Source organism: Pongo pygmaeus, chromosome 7 (assembly GCF_028885625.2).
Source record: "Pongo pygmaeus isolate AG05252 chromosome 7, NHGRI_mPonPyg2-v2.0_pri, whole genome shotgun sequence".
Classification (NCBI taxonomy): Eukaryota; Metazoa; Chordata; class Mammalia; order Primates; family Hominidae; genus Pongo; species Pongo pygmaeus.
In genome coordinates, this window is record NC_072380.2 from 86033635 (window position 1) to 86061254 (window position 27620).

Below are 27620 nucleotides of genomic sequence, written 5' to 3' on the forward strand. Positions count from 1 at the left end.
CTCTTTACCCAAGGGGATATTATGAAAACGCTAAAAGGGTATTCAGCTGACTGACACTCCTATTGAGCGTTCCACTTTCTCTTCCAATGTCTTTGATGCCGCTAGTCTCCACCTGTGAATTAAATGCAGGCTATAGATAACGCAGTCAATCCCTACCAAACTACAATTGTGGTTGCCATCTTTGCCTGGAAACAAAAAACAAAAAACCCACAACTCCCTAGATTCGGGAAAAAGGAGTAAATTAAGTTGGAAAGCCAGAAAACCACGCCTTGCTAAGTCGGGTGGATATGGCACAGGTTAACAAACGCCTCCTACCAAACTAAGGTTCCACTAAAGGTCTGGGAATAAGGGCAAAGAGATGTATAGCCTTATCGCGACCGCAAGGGTGGGGCCTTGTAGGGGGAAACAAAATAGAGGGCAAGCTATCCCGAGAGGTTTAAGGGGGCTGAGGACTCGGCTCTCGGGAGATCGCCCATCAGGCGGTGGACATGGGGCAGCTTCGAGAGGAAGGAGACAGTGGACTGCTGGAGGAATGTCTGCGAGAATACCGAGGCTAATGGAAACAGAAGATACCCACGGGCACAGGATTAAGAGTCAAAGGGAAGAAAAGAGGGACGGGGCCGAGGAGTCTGGGGGGCCCGGCGTGGAAGGCCGGAGCAGAGGCCCCTAAGCGCCGTCCGCAGCCAGCCGCCTTCTCCGGAGACGCATTCTCGGCTCCCGCACACTCAGCCCCCCACCGCCCCTGCCCCGGCAACAACCGCAGGCGCAGCTGTTTCCGTCGGGCCAGGGACAGCGGGGGTAAAGGCAACCCTGGGGCTGGCGGGCAGCAGACTGGCAGCGGCCGTGTGTGCGGGGAGCCGATTCTGAGACCGCCAACGCCAGATTTTGCCCTTTCTCCCCCCAGCCTCCTTTATCACCCAACTTCCCGGCCGGCTGGTGTCCGCTTCGACCGACGGATACCGCACCCCCCACAACGCCTCTCGCCGCCTCTTACCCCTCCCCCGACGCCCTGAGCTGAGGGAAAACAGGCCACCCGGACCGATCCCGAACCCGCCCGGGTGTCCCCGAATCGCGGACGCCACCCCCGCCCGAACGCTGGCACTCTCTCGGCGGCTCCCTGGCCCGCCCAGATGCAGCAAACTCCTCTCACCTGCATTGACGCCATGATGGAACCATCCCCCCCAAGACCGGCGAGGCCACAGACGCAGGGGGAGGAGCTGCCGTGCTCGCGTCACGCCGCGGGGGCTCAACATCCCGGGCGCGGGGGCGGGGCCTGCGATGGGAAGGGGATGGCGCGAGGGGATTGGCTGGCACGCAGGGCAGACGGGAGGAGGGGCTACGGGGCGGGGCGAGGACGCGGTAGATGGCGCTCTGAGTACTTTCCGTCTCAGTTCGACTGGCCGCTCCCGCGTCGGTCCCCCATTTATTCTCGTTACTGAGGAGACACGGCTCCAGTTTTGACCCGACTACGATTGTTTTCTTCGTGTGTACCGCGAAATGCTGATGACGTCCAGTTCCGCGCAGTTTTTTTCCTATTTCGTTTTGTTTTTCCAACCACAGTTGTGCAGTTCACAGTTTTTTCCCTTGGGATGTGTTTTCCATATCTCCAAGCCCACTCTCAGAGCCTTGGGGCCCCATAAAACTTCACGCGCAGCTGCTTTCTGGTCTTTGCAGACCTGGAAGGCTTCTCGTATTCTTAATTTGGGGAAGAGAGACATAGGTTTCCTTGTACAACGGGATGAGGATTTAAGAGCAGAACGACACTGATATTTTAAAGGCGAGGGTATTTAGATTTGTGGAGCTGAAACTTGTCTGAAAAGGGAGACAAAATTTGGAAGTTTGTTGTGTGCAGTTTCTGCACCTTACCCCAGCCCTTCAGTTTTAAACTTCGCATGTATCAACAATAGTTACGGTTGTTGCAGCAGTCTAAATTTGATTATCAGAGTTGACCCTAGGCATGAATTTTTTTTAAATATACCAATGTCGTGTTATATACACTTATGCCATTATGTCCAGATTTCTCTTAAGCCTATTTCGTGGTGGGCAGTTTTGTGGTCATTTGGGGATGAACTTGGGTAGGGAAAGCTGAGCATACATAATTTATTTTAGGAATGCACCAGTTCTGCCAACATTTATCAGAAGTCACGTTTTTAAAAAGCTATTCTGGAACTGAAGATGTCATTGGTTTATACGAGGGAAATGGAAGCCAAAAGCTTGCACCTCATGCTCTATCTTTAAAAATTAAGGTGGCAGACACAATGAGTAGAAGGCTTTTATGTTACCAGAAGGAAGGCTTAAAATCTGTCATTTTATTGACTCGGCTTTCTTTTTAGAAATTTCTTTAAGATATAAAAGCAATGTGGAATATCACTCTTTCACACTCTTAAAATAGATTACGGTCTCTGGAACTTCTCTAATCTGAAATGTGTTCAAAAAGGAAAAAGATCTTTAAAATACGCCAGTTAGTCTATGGTATAATATTAAACACTATTCATCACTAGAGAAGTTATGGTGGTATACCCTCCCCTTTCTCAGATGTCCACCCTAATGCCAGAAATGAGCGGAGTTTCCGTTTGTTGTGCAAAATGACTGTGTCCTTGAGGGATGTTTGGATGCTCTTGGTAAACCGGAATCAACCAGAAGCATATCCGGTGTTAGCCTTGTTGTGTCATCAACATTACAACAGTGAGGAAACCCACATATTCCAATGAAAGAGGAAAACTTAAAGAAGAAGTTTCCAGTATATTTTCTTTGAGATATCTTTATTCCTATGACCTCAGAAGATCAGCTTTTACCGTCCAAGGTTCACTTTGCCTAAAAGCTGATTATTCTTATGGAAAAAGTAGCATCGGATGACCCTGCAAACAAAGCATTATGACATCATCAGAGCCAGCAACCTGGCATGACAGATACTAATAAGGAAAAAAGAGGTTACAAGAATTCTGACACTCATCACAGTGGATCCAATATCTAGTCCCTTGGGTTTCATATATGTTAGAAGTATCTTCTCAGGAGGGAAAAGTCAATGCCAGTCATATCCTTTCCAGGTAATACTAAATAGCACATAATAACCTGTCGTCGTCTTCTTTTTTTTTTTTTTTTTTCTTTGAGACAGAGTCTCAGTCTCACCCAGGCTGGAGTGCAATGGCATGATCTTGGCTCACTGCAGCCTCTGCCTCCCAGGTTCAAGTGATTCGAGTAGGTGGGATTACAGGCGCACACCGCCACGCTCTGCTAATTTTTTGGTATATTTTGTAGAGATGGGGTTCCACCATGTTGGCCAGGCTTGTCTCAAACTCCTGACCTCGTGATCCACCCGCCTCAGCCTCCCAAAGTGCTGGGATTACAGGTGTGAGCCACTGCGCCCAGCCATTCTTTTGTTAATATTTAATAAAAAGATCCTGACATAGGAGCCAAAACAGTGACTTACAGATGGTATGGGGGTTATATAATTATCTCCAGTGAGCATGTAATGTTAATATCTAAAACACTATATTATGCCATGTTTGAAGACTAGGCTCATATTTCTACAGAGCAAGGCTTACTATCATTACTATCAGATAGGCAAAAGTTAAAATGTCTGACAGGATAATGCCAGTACACTCCAGTCTAGGTGACAGAGCAAGACCTTGTCGTCTCAAAAAAAATATCTGACAATACCAAAAGTGAGAGAGGAGGTGGAGCTCTCATAAACTCTATAGGAGTGACACTAGTGCAATCACTTTGGAAAACAGTTCGGCAATAATGAAGTTAAAGTTTCCCATATCCTTACTGGATCTTCTTAATAGCATCATATGTAGTTTTATATATATATATATATATATATAATTTTTTTTTTTTTTTGAAACGGAGTCTCACTCTGTCACCCAGGCTAGAGTGCAATGGCGCGATCTTGGCCCACTGCAACTGCAGCCTCCCGGGCTCAAGTGATTCTCCTGCCTCAGCCTCCCTAGTAGCTGGGACTACAGACATGTGCCACCACACCTGGCTAATTTTTTGTATTTTTAGTAGAGACGGGGTTTCATCATGTTGCCCAGGCTGGTCTCGAACTCCTGGCCTCAAGTGATCCACCTGCCTTGGCCTTCTAAAGTGCTGGCATTACAGGGATTACAGGCCATGCTTGGCCACATAAGAGATATATTGAACAAATGCATATGTTAACATTGTTTGGATCTAGATTCAAACAAACTGTAAAAAAGATATTTTTGAGACACCTGGAGAAAATTAAATATAGAGTAGATATTAGAGGATATTAAGGAATTGTTATTTTTGTTAGATTTGATAATGATGTTCACTTTTTCATTTCCACAGCCATTAGAAATGTCCATCAGCTTACGAGGAGATTCTCCCTCATCTCACAAACTACCTGCATCTCCACTTCCCTGGAAGAAAAAAAAAATCTGGACATACCCAAGCTGTGTATGTGCCTGAGATCTTCCCTTCCAAGGTAAAGAGAGAGCCTGAGACAGGTCTAAATTAGCATCTGGACTTTCTGCTAGTAAAGAAAAGGAAATATGGGAAACTAAATAGTCTAGTAACATTAAAGGACCCACAAAGGGACTACTGGGTAACTGCTACAATGGATAATGTAATGTGATTTATGAATGCTTTTGTTCTAGTGATTTATTAAACTGGAAAGTCAGAAGCAGTCCTGTGAACATTTGTTTGTTGAAGCATGAAAAGGCAGAGTTGATGAATCCTTGCTTGAGTCTATGCCTCCACCTAGTAGTTTGTTCTTAGTCTCCTAGGGGCTGATCTCAGCAGAGAAATGGAGACAGTTCAGTCACCAACAGTTTGTTACTGGATTTTGGAAAAGGCACCAAACTAAGAATCCAAGGCTTGTATTCTTATCTTAGCTCTGTGATTAACAAGCTTAGGTAAGGCTTCTAATCTTTCTGGGTTTCTTTCCTCATCAATAAAATGAGCAAGTCTTTATGCATCATCTTTATGGTTTCTTCCAAATTTCAAATTCCATGCATCTATTAAAGAGAATCAAAATTGTGCATGATTTGTCTAAAATACCATGTTAAAAAGTCTAAGATAAAATGAAATGGGAATTACATACCATTTTGAGTTTAAAAATCGCTTTTGTAAATATATTAAGGAATGAACTTGGTTTTATTGCAATTTATGTAGAAATACTGGGAAGTAGAGGGGGCTTTGATTAACAATTTTAAAATGCTAATGCAATCCAGTCGAAATATAGATGGGATTTCATAAAGTAGCAAAAATTCTATATTCATAATTCAGAGTGATAACAAATGCATATCTATAAAGCAAAAGTGTGTTTTTAAAAATAATTTTATATCCCAACCAGTCATTTCATTTAAGTCTTCTAATAAAGGATGAAGAAAACGAACAAAATAACAATGGTTTGTAAGTGTGGCTTATTTTGAGTGTGACTTATTCTACATGTCAAAAATAGTTGATTTATATACACATATAGTTTGCAAAGAAAATTGTGAATCAGGAAAACTTTTACTTTATTCCCCATCTTTGTCCTTCTCTAGCAAGAGTTCTTTTACCCATGTCTGCAGCCCTTGATATTCCTTGCTTATTTCTCACCTAAACCTCTTACCAAACATGTTTATAGCAAGCCGTTACTTGAAAAGACTATGGTTCCTTTTATTTATTTATTTTTGCCATGGATCTCATTAAAAATCAAATGAAAGCCATGGACCCACTCCACAGAAAAATACGTATACCCATGAAAATTTGTATTTCAGGAAGCTTCCTCACCCTTAGAAGTTCATCCATCAGGGTCAGTCATGGTGGCTCATGCCTATAATTCCAGCATTCTGGGATGCTGAGGCAGGAGGATCACTTATGCGCAGGAGTTTGAGACTAGCCTGGGCAACATAGCAAGACCCCATCTCTACAAAAAAATTAGCTGGGCATGGTGGCACATGCCTACTACTTGGGAGGCTGAGCTGAGATGATCACTTGAGCCAAGGGCATCAAGGCTGCAGTGAACTGTGATCATGCTACTGTACTCCAGCCTAGGTGAGAGTGAGGCCCTGTCCCCTGACCCAAAAAAAAAAAAAAGTGTATCCACCAGATCAGCAGCATAGGTATATAAACCTCAAGATAAGGCTGGGCTTGGGGGCTCACACCCATAATCCCAGCACTTTGGGAGGCTGGGGGTGGGGGGGCGGGGTGCAGATCACCTGAGGTCAGGAGGTCGAGACCAGCCTGGCCAACATGGTGAAACCCTGCCTCTACTAAAAATACCAAAATTAGCCAGACATGGTGGCATGCACCTGTAATCCCAGCTACTAGGGTGGCTAAGGCAGGAGGATAGCTTGAAGCTGGGAGGCAGAGGTTACAGTGAGCCGAGATCACGCCACTGCACTCCAGCCTGAGTGACAGAGGGAGACTCTGTCTCAAAAAAAAAAAAAAAAAAAAAGATAAGACCACTTTTCCTTTGTGTGGAAGCTGGATTTTAGGCCAGGCATGGTGGCTAACGCCTGTAATCCCAGCACTTTGGGAGGCCAAGGCAGGCAGATCACTTGAGGTCAGGAGTTCGAGACCAGCCTGGGCAACACACTGAAACTCCATCTGTACTAAAATTACAAAAAATTAGCCAGGCATGGTGAGAGCACTTGTAATCCCAGCTACTCGGGAGGCTGAGACAGGAGAATGGCTTGAACCTAGGAAGTGGAGATTGCAGTGAGCCAAGATGGTGCCACTGCACTCCAGCCTGGGTGACAGAGTGAGACTCCATCTCAAAACAAAAAACAAACAAAAATAAAACAAAACAAAAAAAAGCTGGATTATAGGGGAAAAAAACACTTTTCATGAAGAGATGAAGATAGATACCAGCTCAATCGCTTGCCCTTCTAAAATTTTCTTTTCTTATTTTTTTTTTTTGAAGACATAATTTCGTAACACTCGTTCTCTTCTTGTTCAGTTGTTTGTTTTCTGGTCTTCCTGAAAACCAAGATGCTGTGCGAAAAACCCTGGATTGGGAACCAGAAGAGTTGAGTGCTCATCTTGATCATTCCCACGAGTGATACTAAACTTGTTTAACAACAGGTGTGGCACAGGTGCCAACCATTCAGAACGAGGCTGCTTATTACTGGTGTGGGGTCCTGAAAAGTCTCTGCTGAGTGGGCTGGGTATCTTTAGTCAGACCATGGGGAATTCCATGTTGCAGGGGCGATTGAGAGGCTATGGATAGATAGGAGGTTCTTTGGGAGTCTGAGGCCAATAGCTATTTACTCACCACTGTAGAACGATTTCAATGTTTTCTTTTTGGTGTGATGGAAATATCATACCAAATGAGTTGGTCATTTAACTTCTTTAAACTTTAGCTTCCTTATTTATAAAGTGAGAACAAAATTTCCAACACATGGTTTATGGTGGGGTCTAAATAAGATCATGGATGTGAAGGATCTTTGTGAATTGCATAGCACCACATTGACGAGAAGCGATATCTAGTTTTCCTTCCTCATTACTCAGTGCTCTCTGTCCAGTAAGCAGGTGCAATGTTGACTGGAGATAAGAAATAGGGTATATGACAGTGACTGAGAAATACCTCTGCCAATATTCTCAAATTTCGTATCATTTGTGAACATAGAAATGTCTGGGCAGGCCAGGCGCGGTGGCTCCCGCTTGTAATCCCAGCACTTTGAGAGGCCGAGGTGGGCGATCACCTGAGGTCAGGAGTTCAAGACCAGCCTGGCCAACATGGAGAAACCCCGTCTCTACTAAAAATACAAAATTAGCCAGCATGGTGGCGCAAGCCTGTAATCCCAGCTACACGGGAGGCTGAGGCAGGAAAATCGCTTGAACCCAGGAGGCGGAGGTTGCAGTGAGCTGAAATCGTGCCACTGCACTCTAGCCTGGGCAACAAGAGGGAAACTCCATTTCAAAAAAAAAAAAAAGACCTCATAAAGACCCTCATAATTCCCACTGTGTGAGGCACAGCGGAAAGATAGCTGTCAATGAACCAGTAAGTGAGCCTTCATTAGACACTGAACCTTCCAGTGCCTTGATCTTAGATTTCCCAGCCTCTAGAACAGTGAGAAATAAGTTTCTGTTGTTTATAGGCTGCCTAGTTGATGATATTTTGTTATAACAGCTCGAATGAACTGAGACACTTTGAACGGAGCTTGCTATAGACAAAATTTCAAGGTTGGAGCCAGAGCAGTTGGGCAAGAGAAATAAAAAAAAGGCATCCAAATTGGAAAAGAGGAAGTCAAATTGTCCCTGTTTGCAGATGACATGATCTTATATATCAAAAAAACCTAAAGACTCTACCAAAAAACTCTTAGAACTGGTAAATTAAAGTTATAGGACACAAAATAAATATACAAAAATCAGGAGTGTTTCTATACATGAACAATCAACTAGCTGAAAAGGAAGTCAAGAAAGCAATCCCATTTACAGTAGCTACAAAAAAAAAAAATAAAATACCTAGGAATAAATTTAACCAATGAGTGAGGAAAACTACAAAAAACAAATAGAAGAAACTGAAGAGAATACAAATTGAGAGACATCCCATGCTCTCATGGATCAGAAGAGTTAATATTATTGAAATAACCATACTACTCAAAGCAATCTTCAGAGTTAGTGCAATCCCTATCAAAATCCCAATGGCATTCTTCACAAAAATAGGGGGAAAATCTCTAAAATTTGTATGGAACCACAAAAGACCCTAAATACCAAGGGAATCTTGAGCAAAAAGAACAAAGCTGGAAGTATCCATCCTACCAGACCTCAAAATGTACTACAAAGTTGTAGTAACGAAAACAGCATGGTACTGGCATAAAAACAGACACACAGACCAATGGAACAGAATAGAGAACCCAGAAATTAATCCACATATCTACAACCAACTTATTCTTGACAAAGGTGCCAAGAATATTCACCAAGGAAAGGCCAGTCTCTTCAGTAAATGGTGCTGGGAAAACTGGATATCCACATGCAAAAAAATGAAACTAGGCTGGGCACAGTGGCTCACACCTGTAATCCCAGCACTTTGAAAGGCTGAGACAGGAGGATCAGTCGAGCCCAAGAGTTTGAGACCAGGCTGGGCAACACAGCAAGACCCTGTCACCACAAAAATAAAAAAACCAGCCAGGCATGGTGGCACATGTCTGTGGTCTCAGCTACTTGGGAAGCTGAGGTGGGAGGATGGCTTGGGCCCAGGAAGTTGAGGCTGCAGTGAGCCATGACTGTGCCACTGCATTCCAGCCTGGGCAACAGAGTGAGACCCTGTCTCAAAAAGAAAAAGAAAAAAAAGTAAATGAGTGAATAAAAAATTAACTCAAAATGGATCAGAGACCAAAATGTAAGATTCAATATCATAAAACTACTAGAAGAAGACATAGGGGAACTGCTTCAGAACATTGGTCTGGGAGAAGGTTTTATGAGTAAGACCTCAAAAGCACAGGTAACAAAAGCAAAAATAAACAAATGGGATTATATAAACTACAAAGCTTCTGCACAGCAAAGAAAGCAATCAACAGAGTTAAAAGACAACCTACAGAATGGGAGAAAATATTTGCAAACTAATCATCTGACAGGACATTAATATCTAGAATATACAAGAAACAAATTTTTTAACTTAATTTTATTTTTTGAGACAGGGTCTCACTTTCTCATCCAAGCTGGAGTGTAGTGGCACGATCACGGCTTACCACCTCAACCTCCCAGGATCAAGCAATCCTCCCACCTCAGCCTCTTGAGGAGCTGAGACTACAGGTGCACACTGCTGCACCTGGCTAATTTTTTGTTTTTTTTGTAGAGAGAAGTCTCACTGTGTTGCCAAGGCTGATCTTTAACTCCTTGACACAAGCAATCCTCCTGCCTCAGCCTCCCAAAGTGCTGGGATTACAGGTGTGAGCTACCACGCCCAGCAGGGATGGAAACATCTCAACAGCAAAAAACCCCCAAATAATCTGATTTTTAAAATGGGCAAATGATCTAAACAAACATTTCACAAAAGAAGAAATGGCCAACACATATATGAAAAAATGCTTAGCATCATTAATGATCAGGGAAACGCAAATCAAAACCACAATGAAGTATCAACTCACCACAGTTACAATGGCTATCAAAGACAAAAAGTAACAAACACTAGTAAAAATGCAGAGAAAGGGAAACTTTTATACACTGTTGGTGGGAATACAAACTAATATAACCACTATGGAGAACAGGCTGGAAGTCCCTCAAAAAAACAAAAATAGAACTAACATATGATCCAGCAATCCCTCTTCTGGGAATTTATCCAAAAGAAAGGAAGTCATTCCAGCAAAGAGACATCTGCACCCCCATGTTTATTGCAGCACTATTCACCAAAGCCCAAATAGGGAATCAACCTAGGTGTCCAACAACAGACGACTGGATAAAGAAAATATGGTACATATATACCACAGAATACTATTCGGCCATAAAAAAGAATGAAATCCTGTCATTCATGGCAACATGGATAGAACTGAAGGAAATTATGTTAAGTGAATTAAGCCAGGAACAGAATGTTAAACAATGCATGTTCTCACTCATATGTGGAAGCTAAAAAAATTGATTTCAGAAGTAGAAAGTAGAACAGAGGATACTAGAGACTGGGAAGGGTAGGAGGAAAGGAGGGAGAGATCTGTTAAAAGATACAAAATTACAGCTCAATAGGAGGAATACATTCTTGTGTTCTATAACACTGTAGGGTGACTATAGTTAACAATATTATATAGTTTTGTTACAGTGTAGTCAGACATGAGCAAGGCAGGAAAGTGCCCCCAACCCCCACCAGGAATGTCAGGCAACCATCAGGTGATGGTCAGGCCATTGTTAAACTGTCTCTCTAAACCAACAATTGGTCACAGCCAGCACCAGGGAAAGGCAGCCTCCCAATAGATAGAAACACCTGAAACTGGTGATCAGTAGCTTCTTGATAAGATCTCAGGAGCTGGGCAAGTAGGCTCAAGCATGCACACTAAGAGGCAAAATGGGAGTATTTAACTGGTATATGACCTTCTTCTAGGAACACTTGACTGGTAAGGCAAAAATGCCTCAAGGGAGCATGTGCACAATTTCAGTAAACACTGTGTATGTGGCCCCTCCCAAGTGCTGGCAGGCTACTGTACATGTGGACAGTCCATCCCAAGGGAAGAATCAGGAGAAAGATGCAACCCTCCCGGAGAATGTCAATGTAAAAAACCCCTAGTCAAAGGTCAAACCATGCACTTGAATCTCTCAAGTCGCCTGCTTGGTCCTCTTCCAAGTGTACTTTACTTCCTTTTGTTCCTGCTCTAAAACCTTTACATAAACTTTCACTCCTGGTCTAAAATTTGCCTCGCAAAAAAAAAATAGAAGGAAGGGCCAGGCACGGTAGCTCACACCTCCAATCCCAGCCCTTTGGGAGGCGGAGGTGGGTGGATCACTTGAGGTCAGGAGTTTGAAACCAGCCTGGTCAACATGGTGAAACCCCATCTCTACTAAAAATACAAAAATTAGCCAGGCATGGTGGTGGGTGCCTGTAATTCCAGCTACTCAGGAGGCTGAGGCATGAGAATCGCATGAACCCAGGAGGTGGAGGCTGCAGTGAGCCGAGATCGCGCCACTGCACTCCACCCTAAGCGACAGGGTGAGACTGTCTCAAAAAATAAAATGAAACAAAAATAAAATAAAACTTGCCTCAGGCTCTCACTCTGCCTTATGCCCCTCAACTGAATTCTTTATTCTGAGGAGGTAAGAATTGAGGTTGCTGCAAACCCTTATGGATTCTCCACTGCTAACAGTTTCAGATAGCTAGGAGGAGGATATTAAGTGTTCTCAACACAAAAAAGGATAGATGTTTGAGAAGATGGATATGCAAATTACTATGATCTGATCACCATGCCGTACATGTATTAAAACATCACTATGTACTCCATGTATATGTGCAATTATTATTTGTCAATTTAAAAAACCCAATAAAACAAACAGGCCAGATGTGGTGTCTTGTGCCTGTGATCCCAGCAGTTTGGGAGGCCAAGATGGGAGGATCGTTTGAGCTCTGGACTTTGAGACCAGCCTAGGCAACATGGCAAAACCTTGTCTCTACTAAAAATACAAAAATTAGCCAGGTGTGGTGGTGTGTGCCTGTAGTCCCAGCTACCAAGAAGGCTGCAGTGGGAGGATTGCTTCAGCCTGAAAGATGGCGGTTGCAGTGAGCCAAGATTGTGCCACCCTACTCCAGCCCGGGTGACAGAGAGAGACCTCATCTCAAAAATAAATAAAGAATACAGTAAAACAAAACAAAAAAATTTAAGGTTGGGATGTTGCCTCTCCTTACCCACCAGTGTGCAAAGGTGGCCTAATGATTGTTCTACCTTCCCTACATATGGCATCTTCCCAGACCCGCCTTTATTAATGGAAATGATAAAAGCAAACTTGGATTGAATATTTATATATGCCACATAAGCACTGTGAGAGGCACTTTGTATTTCTTGTGTAGGGGGAAAAAAGTGCTTCCTTTTACCCTCCTAGGTTCAGATTCTTTGGTTGGTCTACAAATTAAATGGACATAAGGCAGATTAACAGAAAAAAACCATTTTATTTTATATTTATTTCTTTATTTTTTGAGATGGAGTTTCACTCTTGTCGCCTAGGGTGCAGTGCAATGGCGAGATATGGGCTCACTGTAACCTCCACCTCCCGGGTTCAAGAGAGTCTCCTCCCTCAGCCCCCCGAGTAGCTTGGATTACAGGCATCCGCCACCATACCCAGCTAATTTTTGTATTTTTAGTAGAGATGGGGTTTTCACCATGTTGGCCAGGCTGGTCTCGAACTCCTGACCTCAGGTGATCTGCCCGCCTCGGCCTCCCAAAATGCTGTGATTACAGGCGTGAGCCACCTCACCTGGTCAGAAAACCATTTTAATTACACACCTGCACGCAGGAGTCCTGCAAAAATGAGGCTTAAAGAAGTGGCCAGATGATTGAGGCTTATCTGTAATGCTGAGCTACAAAAAGGGTTTGAGGTTTCTGGGGGTTGGTGGGGACAGTGGAGACAAATTATGGGAGGGTGAAGGGAGGAAACTGATGAATAAAGGTTGCCTTGTTATACAGCTAAGTCTCTCAGGTGATAAAAGTTGTTTCAGAGTAGCTCTCTTCCTGATACAGATGACTTTATAAATGAAAATTTACTTTATATTTCCTTTACCAAGTGGTAACCTTTCAGAACTTCTGTGTCTGCAGTTCTCCAAAATAATATGCTAAACAAACAAACAAAAAACAAAAACCACAGTCTATTTTAGGGTGGCATATTCTGGTCTTCTACAGTCATATTTCAGAGTCGCGGGTCCTGAACCCTATCACTTGAATTATTTTATCTTTAATTAATAAATAAATTAATTTTTTTGAGACAGAGTTTCACTGTTGCCAAGGCTGGGGTGCAGTGGCATGATCTCAGGTTACTATAACCTCCACCTCCCAGGTTCAAGCAATTCTCCTGCCTCAGCCTCCTGAGTAGCTAGGATTACAGGCGCCCACCACCATGCCTGTCTAATTTTTTGCTTTTTTAGTAGAGACGGGGTTTCACCATGTTGACCAGGCTGGTCTCAAACTCCTGACCTCAGGTGATCCATCCGCCTCTGCCTCCCAAAGTGCTGGGATTACAGGTGTGAGCCACCACGCCCGGCCTATTTTTTATTTTTTTTGAGATGGAGTCTCGCCTTGTCGCCCAGGCTGGAGTGCAGTGGTGCCATCTCTGCTCACTGCAACCTCCACCTCTCCCTCCCAGGTTCAAGCAATTTTCCTGCCTCAACCTCCCAAGTAGCTGGGACTACAGGGTGCACTACCACACCCAGATAAGTTTTTGTATTTTTGGTAGAGACAGGGTTTCTCCGTGTTGCCCAGGCTGGTCTCGAACTTCCTAAGCTCAAGCAATCAGCCCGCCTAGGCTTCCCAAAGTGCTGGGATTACAGGCCTGAGCCACTGTCCCAGCCAATTATTTTATATTTAAAACAGTACAATGAAGTACATAAAATGATTTCCTTCTTACAAATAAGGAAACAGGCTTAGAGAGGCTAAATAATTTGCCAAAGTCACCCAGTTTATGAATAGAAAAATCCAAATTTTATCTTGAGAATTCTATTTTTTTTAATGTTGCTTTTTGTTTGTAATGATGTCCACACAAAGGATCTACCTTGGGAATTCTAACTCTAGGACTCTAAAAATCGAATTTTCCAACCAGTGCACATATTATCTTTCAGAATCCTTTCATTTAATGACCCATATCAATAGGTTTTGGAAAGAAAGTAATACTGATCAAGTTTATTCATTTTGAACTATGAAACTTAAGTTAAACTTAAGGTCGGATGGATTTTACATTTTACCAAGGATATCTATGCCCCCAAATATATATAATTGGTGAATTTTCAGTTCAACAAAATTCTTAAAAATGTAATTTTGTCCAACAAGCCTATATTGAATGCCAGACACTAGAGATATGGAGATGAATAAGATACAGTTCCTGCCCTCACATTGCTTATACTCAGGAAGATGGATCTAAGAAAGGATTTAACAGAATATGGGAAAAGTTACTTACTGGCTATGATGGAAGCAAACGGTAGGAGCATTTGACCCCACCTGGGAGCTAAGAACACGTGTCTGGAAGAGCCGACATCTGAGCAGAGGTGCAAAGGGGTAGGGGAAAGGAATTGGGAGAGGAAGCATAACTAGGTGATTGGTGTTTACAAGGCATGACGAACAGATTGGTATTGCCTAACAGAAATTGTAAAGACAGAGTGGAAGATGTGACCAAAGAGGCAAGTAAGACCAGGTCATGGAAGGATTTATTTATTTAGCCTGTGACACAGCCTTGAGGTGATTCTCAGAGCATGCGCCCTTCATGGAAGGTTCTGTTGGCTAATGAGGGGTCTGGACTTGATCTTAGAGATCATTTGGCACATTCAAGGTATTTCCAAATAGAAAGTGGTAAACCAGGCTGGGTGCAATGGCTCACGCCTGTAATCCCAGCACTTTGGGAGGCTGAGGCGGATGGACCACCTGAGGTCAGGAGTTTGAGACCAGCCTGGCCAACATGGTGAAACCCCGTCTCTACTAAAACTACAAAAATTAGCCAGGCATAGTGGTGCGTGCCTGTAATCCCAGCTACTTGGGAGACTGAGGCAGGAGAATCGCTTGAACCCAGGAAGCGGAGGGTGCAGTGAGCCGAGATCGTGCCACTGTATCCCAGCCTGGGTGACAGAGCGAGACTCCGTCTCAAAAAACAAACAAACAACAACAACAAAAACAAAAACAGTAAACTAGACTTGTGTTTTAGAATGATTGTTCTGGTGGATGAACAGATTTGATCAGGTAAAGTCAGCAAAGAAAAATCAGGAAAGTAAGCTATTGCCAAGGAGTGAGAAAGTGAGGATGGACTAGGACATGTATGGAAAGGAAGGGAAGGGCTCTAGCGACAGGAAGGAGAGCAGACAGGACTGAGAGATCTGTTGTTTGTAGGAGAGGAGGAGGAGGAAAGAGTTGAGTGCTAGATTTCTGGTTTGAAAATAGAGGAGTTTGTAGAAATGGAGGCAATGAAAGTAGAAGAGGAAGAAAAAAGAATTCCCTTTTGGACATGTTTGAGATTTTCAAGTTTCCTATAGGTCATCTATTTCGGTCAGGTATTTTTCAAGTGTAAGTTGTAAAAGCTATCTCAAATGAATTCAAACAGGGAGGGGAAAATAAATTTCTTAAGAAATTGTGGGAACAGAAGCTTAGCTGAAGTGGAGGGCCACTTTTTCTGTGTCTCTGTGGTGAACAAAATAACCCCCAGTCTCCAGGCTCATATCCCTCCTACCTGCTCAGCAGCCCCAGGGATAGTTCTAGCTACAAAGATCTGATTGGCTTTAATCAGCTCCATCTCTCAACTAATCATCATAGTGATGAAGGAAGTGAGGTATTTACCCTGATTGGTTAGGTCTTGGCTGACTCTTACAGCATTGTGGCTGCAGGGCGGGGGTGGTCAGCCCCGCCCAGGTCACATGTAATGAGACATCCCAGAAGGAGGAAGCTTCTTAAACTAAAATGGGAGGAGATAAGAGATGCCAGAGAAACATAAACTACAGATGTCCACTACTACAAGGAATATATTCAGTATATTCAGCAGACAATTCTACACCACAAGTTTCCGGGCCTTAAGCTGAGAGAAGGTGGGGAGAAACTCTCATTTAAGTGGAAGTTTTTGATTGTGATAACATTAGATGGCTTGAACATTTTAATGTCTGATAAGAGGCTGTTCTTGTGACAGAGGGACTAGAACAGTTCTGTCAACTTTCTGAGATTTCATCCAGGGCAGAGAAAGCCCATCAAGCAGGTTTGAAAGGACAACAGGCAACAGCACCACATGGAGTCCAGCACTTTCAGTAAAATGATTACATTTAAACCAGGAAAATAAAGAGATCACCCTAATGCAGATTAGGAAAGAGAAGAACATGATGCTGAAGTCAGAAGCTAGGGGAACATCAGCATTTAGAAGCCAAAAAAAGGTCCTCAGGAGTCAGTACTCAGTAGTGAGTACCATATTTTCTGTTGGAATGAGTTGTGGAGTGAACTGGTAACTGAAGAAATAGATACATCAAGAAGCTTAACTGAAGCCAGGTGCGGTGGCTCACACCTAAAATTCAACAGTTTAAGAAGCAGGGAGGGGGCGAGGTGCAGTGGCTCGTGTCTGTAATCCCAGCACTTTGGGAGGCCAAGGTGGACGGATCACTTGAGGTCAGTAGTTTGAGACCAGCCTGGACAACATGGGGAAACCCCGTCTGTATTAAAACGGTACAAAAATTAGCTGGGCATGGTGGCGAGAGCCAGAAATCCCAGCTATGGGGGAGGCTAAGGCAGGAGAATCGCTTGAATCTGGGAGGCGGGGATTACAGTAGTGAGCGAGATCTTGCCATTGCACTCCAGCCTGGGCGACAGAGCAAGACTCTGTCTAAAAAAAAAGAAGAAGCAGCTGGGAGGGGAGGATTGGGATTGCTTGAGGCCAAGAGTTTGAGACCAGCCTGGGCAACACAGGGAGGGCCCCTCTCCCCATCTCTATCTACAACAAATAAAAAAATTAGCTGGGCATGGTGGTGCGTACCTGTAGTCCTAGCTACTTTAGAGGCTGAGTTAGGAGGCTCCCTTGAGCCTAGGTATTTAAGGCTGCAGTGAGCTAGGTTTGCACCAGGGCACCTCACTGCTCTCCAGCCCCGGGAACAGAGCAAGACTTTGTCTCAAAAAAAAAAAAAAAAAAGCTTAATCTGAGAAAAGAAAGTGGGAAATGAGATAAATGCAAAGTCAAGAGTAGGGAACAGTTTAGTTTTTTATTTGCTTATTTTAGAAAGAGATTTGAGCATTTTCATTGCCTAAAGAGAGTCTGAGAGGTCAAAGACAGGAGAGACAGAAGTGTTTCAAAATGCTAGGAGTTTGAAGATGGAAGGCTGTGTGGGTGATGTACATTGGTTTTGAGGTGGAGGAAGACTCCTAATAGCTTTTTATGTTATAATACCATCGGACTGAAGGACATATTCTCCTATGATATGACATAGGAATTATAAAACCACAAGATAGACATGGTACATCTCTGTAGAACAAGAATTTTGCTGTTTGGTAAGTTATTTAAAACAGAGTGGGCCGGGCGCGGTGGCTCACTCCTGTAATCCCAGCACTTTGGGAGGCCAAGGCGGGCGGATCACAAGGTCAGGAGATCGAAACCATCCTGGCTAACACGGTGAAACCCCGTCTCTACTGAAAATACAAAAAAAAAAAAAAAACAGCAGGGCGCGGTAGCAGGCGCCTGTAGTCCCAGTTACTGGGGAGGCTGAGGCAAGAGAATGGCACGAACCCGGGAGGCGGAGCTTGCAGCCGAGATCGAGCCACTGCACTCCAGCCTGGGGGACAGAGCGAGACTCCGTCTCAAACAAAAGAAAACAAAAGAAAACAAAAAAACAGAGTGTTCTTCAGACTCTGGAATTCAAGTTCACACTTAGGATTACTCCAGTGGAAATTGAGAATCATTGAGGTAGATGTTAAACTTCATCATATTGCTTCCTTTTACTTAATTGGCTGTATCAAATGAAATGAAAAATAACAGTTTAAAAGGATTAGAGAAGCCAGCCTTGAAGAGGGATCTTACTGGCTGAAGATAAGTTTGAACAACAAAATAAGTAAGGAATGTGACAAAATGAAACACATAACTATATACATAGACGTATCTATACATAATATAAATATGTATTACACATAAAAGCAATGAGAGATTTAAAGAATAATAACTTTGCAAACACTAGTAAAATAATGGAGTCTGGCATTGATCTTCAATGAAAAGTTGAGGAAGAGTCTAATAATGGATGAATCACACGGATACACATAAATTTATCGATTAATTTTAATGTCAGTAAAAGTGGGACAGCCAGATATTATGTGCTTCCTGAAGGTGGTACGATAGGAAGTACCAGATTAAGCACTCTTGCCAAAAGAATGTAATCAAGACCTATATCTCATGATCAGTTTATAGGAGATACAGAGTGAGTGAAGTGCAAAATAGAGGAACTTGTAAAACCGCATCAAGAGGCTGCAAACAGCCAAAGTCAGATTATAGGAAATTCTACAGAACAAATGACTTAGTTTCTCAATAAATGGTATAAAAGGGAGATCGAGGGAAACTCTCATAGATTAAAAGATACCCAAGAGACATATTAAACAAATGCAGTATATGTTAACCTCGTTTGGATCCTGACTCAAAGAACTAACTGGAAAAATACATTTTTAAAACAACAGGAGAAATTTTTTTATTTTTTATTTTTCTGAGATGGAGTCTCACTCTGTCACCCAGGCTGAAGGGCAGCGGTGTGATCTCGGCTCACTGCAACCTCCGCCTCCTGGGTTCAAACGATTCTCCTGCCTCAGCCTTCCGAGTAGCTGGGACTACAGGCATGCGCCACCATGCCCGGCTAATGTTTTTGTATTTTTGGTAGAAACGGGGTTTCACCATGTTGGTCAGGCTGGTTGCGAACTCCTCACCTGAAATGATTCACCCGCCTTGGACTCCCAAAATGCTGGCATTACAGGCGTGAGCCACTGCACCTGGCCAACAGGAGAAATTTCAACACAGACTGGATATAGTTTGAAAAGACAGAGTAAAATAACATTAGATATGCTAGATATGGAAGTCATAAAAGTGTTATTAAATATATAGGCATAGATGATGGTTTCTGCAGAAAAATAACATGAATGGAACAGAAAAAATATATAAAAGATTTGTGGCATAATGAGAAATATATATTTGGTCTTTGTCCTCAGTTCCTGACACAGAGCTCCTAAAACTCCTAATTTCCTGAGTGATAGGAGCACCTTTTGTTCTAATATTGTGACTCTTAGTAGGCCCCTAGATAGCTAGCTTCAGGTTGGAGGCTAGAAAGATGGCACCTTGGCTGGGTGCGGTGGCTGATGCCTGTAATCCCAGCACTTTGGGAGGCCGAAGTGGGCAGATCACGAGGTCAGGAGATCGAGACCATCCTGGCCAACAGGGTGAAACCCCGTCTATACTAAAAATACAAAAATTAGCTGGGCGTGGTGGTGTGCACCTGTGATCCCGAGAGGCTGAGGCAGGAGAATCAATTGAACCTGGGAGGTAGAGGTTGTAGTGAGCCAAGATGGCATCACTGCACTCCAGCCTGGGCGACAGAGCAAGACTCTGTCTCAAAAAAAAAGAAAGAAAGATGGCACTTTGATTAGAATCCTGGAATTTTCAGCCCCCTTCACCCCCAAACCTATGGGGAGAGGAGAGAAGCTGGAGATGGAGTTAATAATTGATTATGGCTGCGTGATTAAACCTCCATAAAAAGTCCTAAACAATGGGGATCAGAGAACTTCCAAATTTTCATCCATATGCTTGGAAGATGGCACACCCCAACTCCACAGGAACAAAGGCTCCTGTTCTCTGGACCATTCCGGACCTTGCCATCTGGCTGTTCATTTGTATACTTTGTAATAAATTGGTAAACATAATTAAGATATGTTCTGAATTCTGTGAGTCCTTATAGCAAATTATAAAACATGAACGGAGGCCAGGGGAGGTGGCTTATGCCTGTAATCCCAGTACTCAGGAAGGCTGAAGCCGGAGAATTGCTTGAGTTCAGGAGTTTGAGGCTGCAGTGAGCTATAGTCGTACCAATGCACTCCAGCCTGGGTAACAAAGCAAGACCCTGTCTCTGAAAAGAAGAAAAAAAGAAAAAGAAAATGAAAACATGAAAGGGGGGTCATGGGACCCCCTGATTTACAGTCAGTTGGTCAGAAGGACAGGAGGCCTGGGATGTGTGTCTGGCATTAGAAGTGGGGGCCGTGTCATGGGACTGAGGCTTCAATCTGTGGTGTCTGCACTAACTCAGGATAGTGACTCAAAATTGAGTTGTTGAATATTTGCTTGGTGCCCAAAGAATCGGAGAATTAGTTGTTGGTACCAGAAAACATCCCAGAGCAACCTAATAAATTATATATCCCTTAGTCATAAAACTAGCACCCAAGGAAATGGGAAAAATGCTAGCAGGAGTCCCACCAAGATCTGGAACAGGTACAAGGTGCACCCATCTCTATTACTACTTAACATTGTATTTGAGGTATTAGCCAGTTTAATCAGACAAGAAGGCAATTCTAATTGTTTTAATTTTGCATAATTTTTTTTTTTGAGACTAAGTTTCACTGTTGTCACTCAGGCTGGAGTGCAATGGCATGATCTCAGCTCACTGCAACCTCCGCCTCCTGGGTTCAGGTGATTCTCCTGCCTCAGCCTTCTAAGTAGCTGGGATTACAGGTGCCTGCCACCATGCCCGGCTAGTTTTTGTGTTTTTAGTAGAGATGGGATTTTGCCGCATTGGCCAGGCCGGTCTCAAACTCCTGAACTCGTGATCTGCCTGCTTTGGCCTCCCAAAATGCTGGGATTACAGGCGTGAGTCACCTCGCCCGTCCTAATTATGCATAATAATTGAATAGAAAAAGTTTAAGCTTTCTATGTGTAGATGATATAACGGCATCCCCAACAACCCAAGATAATTCAAGATAAAGCAGAATAAAGTAATTTAGTAAGCTAGAAGGATAGAAGATCAACATACAACTATTAATACCTTCACATATGCAAAAAATAGTTAGTTAACTTCGGAAAACAATATGATGGTTTTTCCATAAATGAAAAATATAGGCCAAGTGCAGCAGCTTGTGCCTGTAGTCCCAGCACTTTGGGAGGTGGAGGCAGAAGAGTCGCTTGAAGCAAAGAGATCAAGACCAGTCTGGCCGACATAGTGAGACCCCATTTCTACAAAAAATTTAAAAAATTAGCTGAGTGTGATGGCATGCCCATGTAGTACTACCTACTCAGGAGGCTGAGGCCGGAAGATTACATGAGCCTGGGAATCAAGGTACCGTGAGCTACGACCTCATCACTGCACTCTAGCCTGGGCAACAGAGCAAGAACCTGTCTCTATTAAAAAAAACATACATATATATGTATATATATATTTATATACATACATAAATACATATGTGTGTATATATATATTTATATACATACATAAATACATATGTGTGTATATATATATTTATATACATACATAAAATTACCATATGATACAGCTACTAGGCTTCTGGATATACACCCAGAAGAATTGAAAGCAGGGTCTCAGGCCGGATGCAGTGGCTCATGTCTATAATCCCAGCACTTTGGGAGGCCAAAGTGGGTAGACTGCTTGAGCTCATGAGTTCGAGACCAGCCTGGGCAAAATGGCAAGACCCTGTCTCTACCAAAACATACAAAAATTTAGCTGCATATGTTGGCATATCCTTGTAGTCCCAGTCACTTGGGAGGCTGAGGTGGGAGGATTGCTTGAGCCCAGGCTGGTGGAGGTTGCAGTGAGCAGAGATTGCATCACTGCACTCTAGCCTGGGTGACAGAGTGAGACCCCCGTGTCAAAAAAAAAAAAAAAAGAATTGTTGAAAGCAGGGTCTCAAAGATAAGTTGTATGCTCATGTTCGTAGCAGCATTATTCACAGTAACTAAAATGTAGAAGCAACCCAGGCGTTCATTAACAGATGAATAGACAAGGAAAATGTGGTGTACACATACAATGGAATATTATTTAGCCCTAAAAAGACAGGAAATTCTGACAAATGCTACAACATGGATAAACCTTGAAGGCATTATGCTAAGCGAAATAAGCCAATTACAAAAAGACAGTTATGTGCTGCATAACGTTTTGGTTAATGATGAACTGCATGAATGATCATGGTCCCATAAGATTATAATGAAGCTGAAAAATTCCTAGCACCTAGTGATGTTGTAGCCATTGTAACTTTGTAGCTCAATGGATTACTCATGTTTGTGGTGATGCTAGTATAAATAAATCTATTGTGCTATCAGTCATATAAAAGTGTATAGTAGTCCCGGCACGGTGGCTCACGCCTGTAATCCCAGCACTTTGGGAGCCAAGGTGGGCAGATCACGAGGTCAGGAGATTAAGACCATCCTGGCTAACACAGGGAAACCGCATCTCTACTAAAAATACAAAAAATTAGCCAGGCATGGTGGTGGGCACCAGTAGTCCCAGCTACTCGGGAGGCTGAGGCAGGATAATGGCGTGAACCCAGGAGGCAGAGCTTGCAGTGAGCCAAGATCGCGCCACTGCACTCCAGCCTGAGCGACAAAGCAAGACTCTGTCTCAAAATAAACAAACAAACAAACAAACAAACAAATAAATAAATAAATAAAATAAAAATGTATAGTAGCCAGGCCAGGTGCAGTGGCTCATGCCTGTAATCCCAGCACTTTGGGAGGCTGAGGTGAGCGGATCACTTGAGGTCAGGGGTTCGAGACCAGCCTGGCCAACATGGCAAAACCCTGTCTCTACTAAAAATACAAAAATTAGCCGGGCATGATGGCACGTGCCTATAATCCCAGCTACTTGGGAGGCTAAGGCAGGAGAATCACTTGAAACCAGGAGGTGGAAGTTGTAGTGAGCCGAGATCATGCCACTGCAATCCAGCCTGGACAACAGAGTGAGACTCTGTGTCAAAAATTAAAAAAAAAAAAACATGTATAGCAATGCCCTAGGCCTTCACATTCACTCAACACTCACTGACTCACACAGAGCAACTTTCAATCCTGCAAATTCCATTCATGGTAAATGCTATCAATGTAAATAATAAACAGAGAGAAGTTCTTTAAAAGAAAATGTGGCCGGGCATGGTGGCTCATGCCTGTAATCTCAGCCCTTTGGGAGGCCAAAGTGGGCAGATCACCTGAGGTCGGGAGTTCGAGACCAGCCTGACCAACATGAAGAAACACCATCTCTACTAAAAATACAAAAGTTAGCTGGGCGTGGTGGTGCATGCCTGTAATCCCAGCTACTCCGGAGGCCAAGGCAGGACAATTGCTTGAACCCAGGAGGTGGGGGTTGCCGTGAGTCAAGATTGTGCTATTGTACTCCAGCCTGGGCAACAAGAGCAAAACTTTGTCTCAAAAAAAAAAAAAAAAAAAAAAAAAAAAGAAAAGAAAAGAAAATGTTTATTTTGGAATAGGGCATTGCAATGGGAATACATGTACCAGAGTAAACTATGTGTGTATTCAGGGAGGTAAAGGAAGACAAAGGTTTTTTAACTCTTTTCCCATTTGGCCCAAGAATACTCATCAGCAGTGCTTGTGGCTGCAGCATACCCGAAGACAACTATGCCACAAAGTATCTGGCTTTTATTAATATTATTACATTTGCATCACTCCAGTGTATTGATTTTGGAAACAAAAGACATCATTCTATTTGTAGCATTCTGTTTTTAACAGTGGTAGTTCGATTTACACAACAGTAATTCTCAATGGCTGAAAATCAAATCCTAGAAAACGTAGCATTCCTATACATTATGTTAGTTGTTCTCAAACAGTTGTTGGCCGAAGAGTTATTTGATGAATCTGATTTTTCCTAAATAGACAATTCTGGTGATTCAGACAATTCTGATGTTAGTTCTGTTTAGAAATAACTCTAAGAATACTTTTAATGTTTTATTTTCACATTGAAAATCAGTCAGATTTGCTTCAGCTTCAATGAGCGTGTTTATGTAAAATTAAATGAGTGCTGGCAGCAAGCTGCACCTTTTATTCCTAAGTGGTAAAAGGGGTAAAGGAAAAATGAAGAAGATGATTACTTAATAGTTTTGAGATAATTATCCTTGGCTACAAGAATCAATAACAAGGGTGATGCCAGTCTGATCGATAACCAGGGTGATGCCTGCAAATGGATAGGCAGTTGCTGAGCAGATAGCCTCACAGAAGTATATTTTTGTGTAAAGTTGTGATGGCCTTTGTGTAGGGTTGTGGGTTTGGCAGCCTTTTGTGGTAATTCTTGTAGTTAGGCAATTTTTTTTTTTTTTTTTTTAGACCGAGTCTTGCTCTGTTGCCCAGGCTGGAGTGCAGTGGCTGCAATCTCAGATCACTGCAAGCTCCGCCTCCTGGGTTCACACCATTCTGCTGCCTCAGCCTCCCGAGTAGCTGGGACTACAGGCGCCTGACACCATGCCTGGCTAATTTTTTTGTATTTTTAGTAGAGATGGGGTTTCACTGTGCTAGCCAGGATGGTCTCCATCTCCTGACCTCGTGATCCGCCTGCCTCGGCCTCCCAAAGTGCTGGGATTAGATTACAGGCATGAGCCATTGCACCCTGCTGTAGTTAGGCATATGTACATGAGAACCCTCCCTTCATGGCCTTCCCTGGCTCTATTTGTCAGGGCTTTGTTTTGTTTTAACATAAGTGACTCTATTTTAATTCTGAGAACTTTTACATTCACCTCTTTGAGAAAGATCTTTCTCCAAAAGCATCGCTGATCAATCATCCTGTAGGTAGGTTTTGATTGTCCCTTGGTGCCAGGATGGACCTGCCCCAGGTTGCTGGTCTGGTCCCATGTTGAAGAAGAGATTGGTGACTAGAAGTCAGTGTCAAAACCTTTGAAGGCACATTTGAGCAACAACGGAGGTTTGAAAAGAGTGGCTGTCAGGCTAAGTGTACCTGGAGTTTATTGTTAAATCCAATTTTGTCTGTTCTATAGTTTTTGCTATAATCTCAAAGTTCAGGACCAGAATTATTCTGTTAGGGGTTGTACTTCTGCAAAAGTTTAACAGGTAACAGATACAAATTTTAAAAGGTAAAATATAAAGTAAAACTAATAGTGTTATGACAATCCTAGTTAGCATAATGATTTTGAGCTATGAACTAGGCTTAAAAGCAACCAATTGAATGAATCAAACGACTGTTATCCTGTCAAGTGGAAAGGTAAGCATTAAGAGTCTCATGGGCCGGGCACACTGGCTCACACCTGTAATCCCAGCATTTTGTGAGGCCAAGGTAGGTGAATCGCTTGAGCCCAGGAGTTCAAGACCAGCCTGGGCAACATAGAGAAACCCCATCTCTACTAAAAATAGAAAAATTAGCAGGGCGTGGTGGTGCACACCTGTAGTCTCAGCTACTTGGAGGCTGAGGTGGGAGGATCACCTGAGCCCGACAATGAGGTTGCAGTGAGCCAAGATCACACCACATCACAGCATTCCAGCCTGGGCTACAGAATGAGACCCTGTCTCAAAAAAAAAAAAAAAAAAAAAAGAAAAAGAAAAAAGAAAAGAGTCTCATGATATGGAGTCTTGTTCTGACCTCTTGAGAAAAGCGGTCTATAGCATGAAAATGTCCTGGTTTGCAGTACGAATATCTCTGATGATGGCATTGAGCAGTGTGGTGAACTTTTTATGTGGTCCATGTATCAGTCATAAGACTTATTCTTAAAATTCATCTAGTTTTGAATTATAGGGCTTCAGGAACAGAACAGTTCCCATTTTTAGTATTTTCTCTTTTTTTTTTTTTTTTTTTTTGAGACAGAGTGTTGCTTTGTCTCCCAGGCTGGAGCAGTGGCGCAATCTCGGCTCACTGAAATGTCTGCCTTCTGGGCTCAAGCGATTCTTCTGCCTCAGCTTCCCAAGTAGCTGTTGGAATTACAGACACACACCACCATGCCCTGCTAATTGCTTTTTTTTTTTTTTTTTAGTCAAGATGGGGTTTCACCATGTTGGCCAGGCTGGTCTTGAACTCCTGACCTCAAGTGATCCACCTGCCTTGGCCTCACAAAGTGCTGGGATTACAGGCATGAACCACCACACCCGGCCCTGTTCTTAGTATTTTCATGGAAGAAAGTTGGATTGGAGGAATGTAGAAGAATTTAGAATCTAATCTTGGCTATAGGTAGATAATAAGAACTCAAAAACAATGCACAGGGCTACAATCTAATAAAAGGTGTATTATAGTTTTTCTTTTAGAAATATTTTCTCTCTACATTGATCACATAGAAATGTCAGATTTAAAAACTTCTTGGGGCTAAGAAGCCAAAACCAAGGAAGACTTTAGATTTTCCTCCAGTGTGAATGTTCCTGGGCCTGCCAGGAAGTGAGAAGAGTTTACTCATGTTACTGTAAGGCTGAGAACTCTTGAAACCAGGTATTCTATTCACGCTTTTAAATATGATATTTTAGTCAAGGTATTGGTAATATAACCCATATTTCCAATTGTATCCTGTTATAAAGAGAGAACAGATTTTTACTGAACTTATGCAAATAACCATATTGCCATAAGAAAACTCACAAATAACTTCTGAATTTTGGAGGGATCAAGTAGGGAGAAAAAGCACATGCTTCCACCTTTGTTCACAAAAAGTATACTTTACCAAATTGCTGTAAACTATAGATAGCTTAAAAGAAAATTTCTCTAAATCTGGAAAACAAAACATTTAAGTAAAAAACCAGGTTTTAAAATAAAAGTCATAAAAACATTATCTTCATCAGTTATTCAATTTCATGAAATTAATTTTTGTTTCCTTTGATCTTAATTAGCAGTTTTGTGAATTTATCAGGGTTTTGGAAAACTTTTATTTAGTCTATTGATCTTAAAGTTGTTAGAAACTTGTTTTAGGAGTACTTGTTAGAATCTTTTCCATGAATCTGATTAGATGCCACTAGAGAAAAATCAAAACCATGGATGATAGAGACAGACTAGCCATGTTTAAAATCTGATAAACATTCATTATAATCAGCAGTTGACAAGTAAATGTACTCATTTTTGAGACATACAACCTAATAACCAAAATTATGACTGATGATATACTAGACTTTTAAGGATTCTATATTACTCTAGAAAATTTATATCAATAATATACCCATAAATGTAACTGAAAAAAATCTAGTATGACTTATTATTTGACAGTAATAATGACTTTCTATAAATTTAATACATCAAACAAGCTTAATTATTTAGCATCTCTACAAAATGAGAGATATATCCTTTATTTTATTTTTCTTCATTTTTCATACAGGGTGCCATGGCGGGTAATCATCAGAGAACACACTGCTATTTTCAAATAAACAGAACTGAACAAAAGCATTTTAGCATGGTGTCTATGGTGTCTTACTGTACATAGAAAACTGGTGAACATCTTCAGACACTAAGACCAGGAAATGAAATGAATGAATGCTATTTGTCGATACGTTTATGAATCACTCAATAGTGTTAATATAGGCTATCTTTACCTGAAAGCAGAACTACAATTACTGACTCTGGCAGCACTGGACAATTCTAA

General features: G+C 42.4%; 1 protein-coding gene and 1 long non-coding RNA gene across 9 annotated transcripts in view; one reads left to right on the forward strand and one right to left on the reverse strand.

Moving 5' to 3' along the window:
* UBE2W (ubiquitin conjugating enzyme E2 W) overlaps nt 1–1394 on the reverse strand; it is an 88448-nt gene extending 87054 nt beyond the window's left edge. For 3 of the 8 annotated variants that reach the window (XM_063668891.1, XM_063668893.1, XM_063668890.1), the window contains exon 1: nt 1151–1199. In XM_063668891.1, the coding sequence (XP_063524961.1) occupies nt 1151–1165 (15 nt within the window). In that variant the 5' untranslated portion in view covers nt 1166–1199. Of the gene's footprint in view, nt 1–1150 lie in introns of all 8 variants that reach the window. The other 5 variants (XM_063668894.1, XM_063668895.1, XM_054498266.2 and 2 more) reach the window with 3 other exon arrangements.
* LOC129042365 (uncharacterized) lies at nt 463–27428 on the forward strand. Its single transcript, XR_008504113.2, has 3 exons — nt 463–3047; nt 4312–4447; nt 27357–27428. It is a non-coding gene; the product is annotated as an uncharacterized LOC129042365 (long non-coding RNA).
* Nucleotides 27429–27620: the final 192 nt, after the last annotated feature.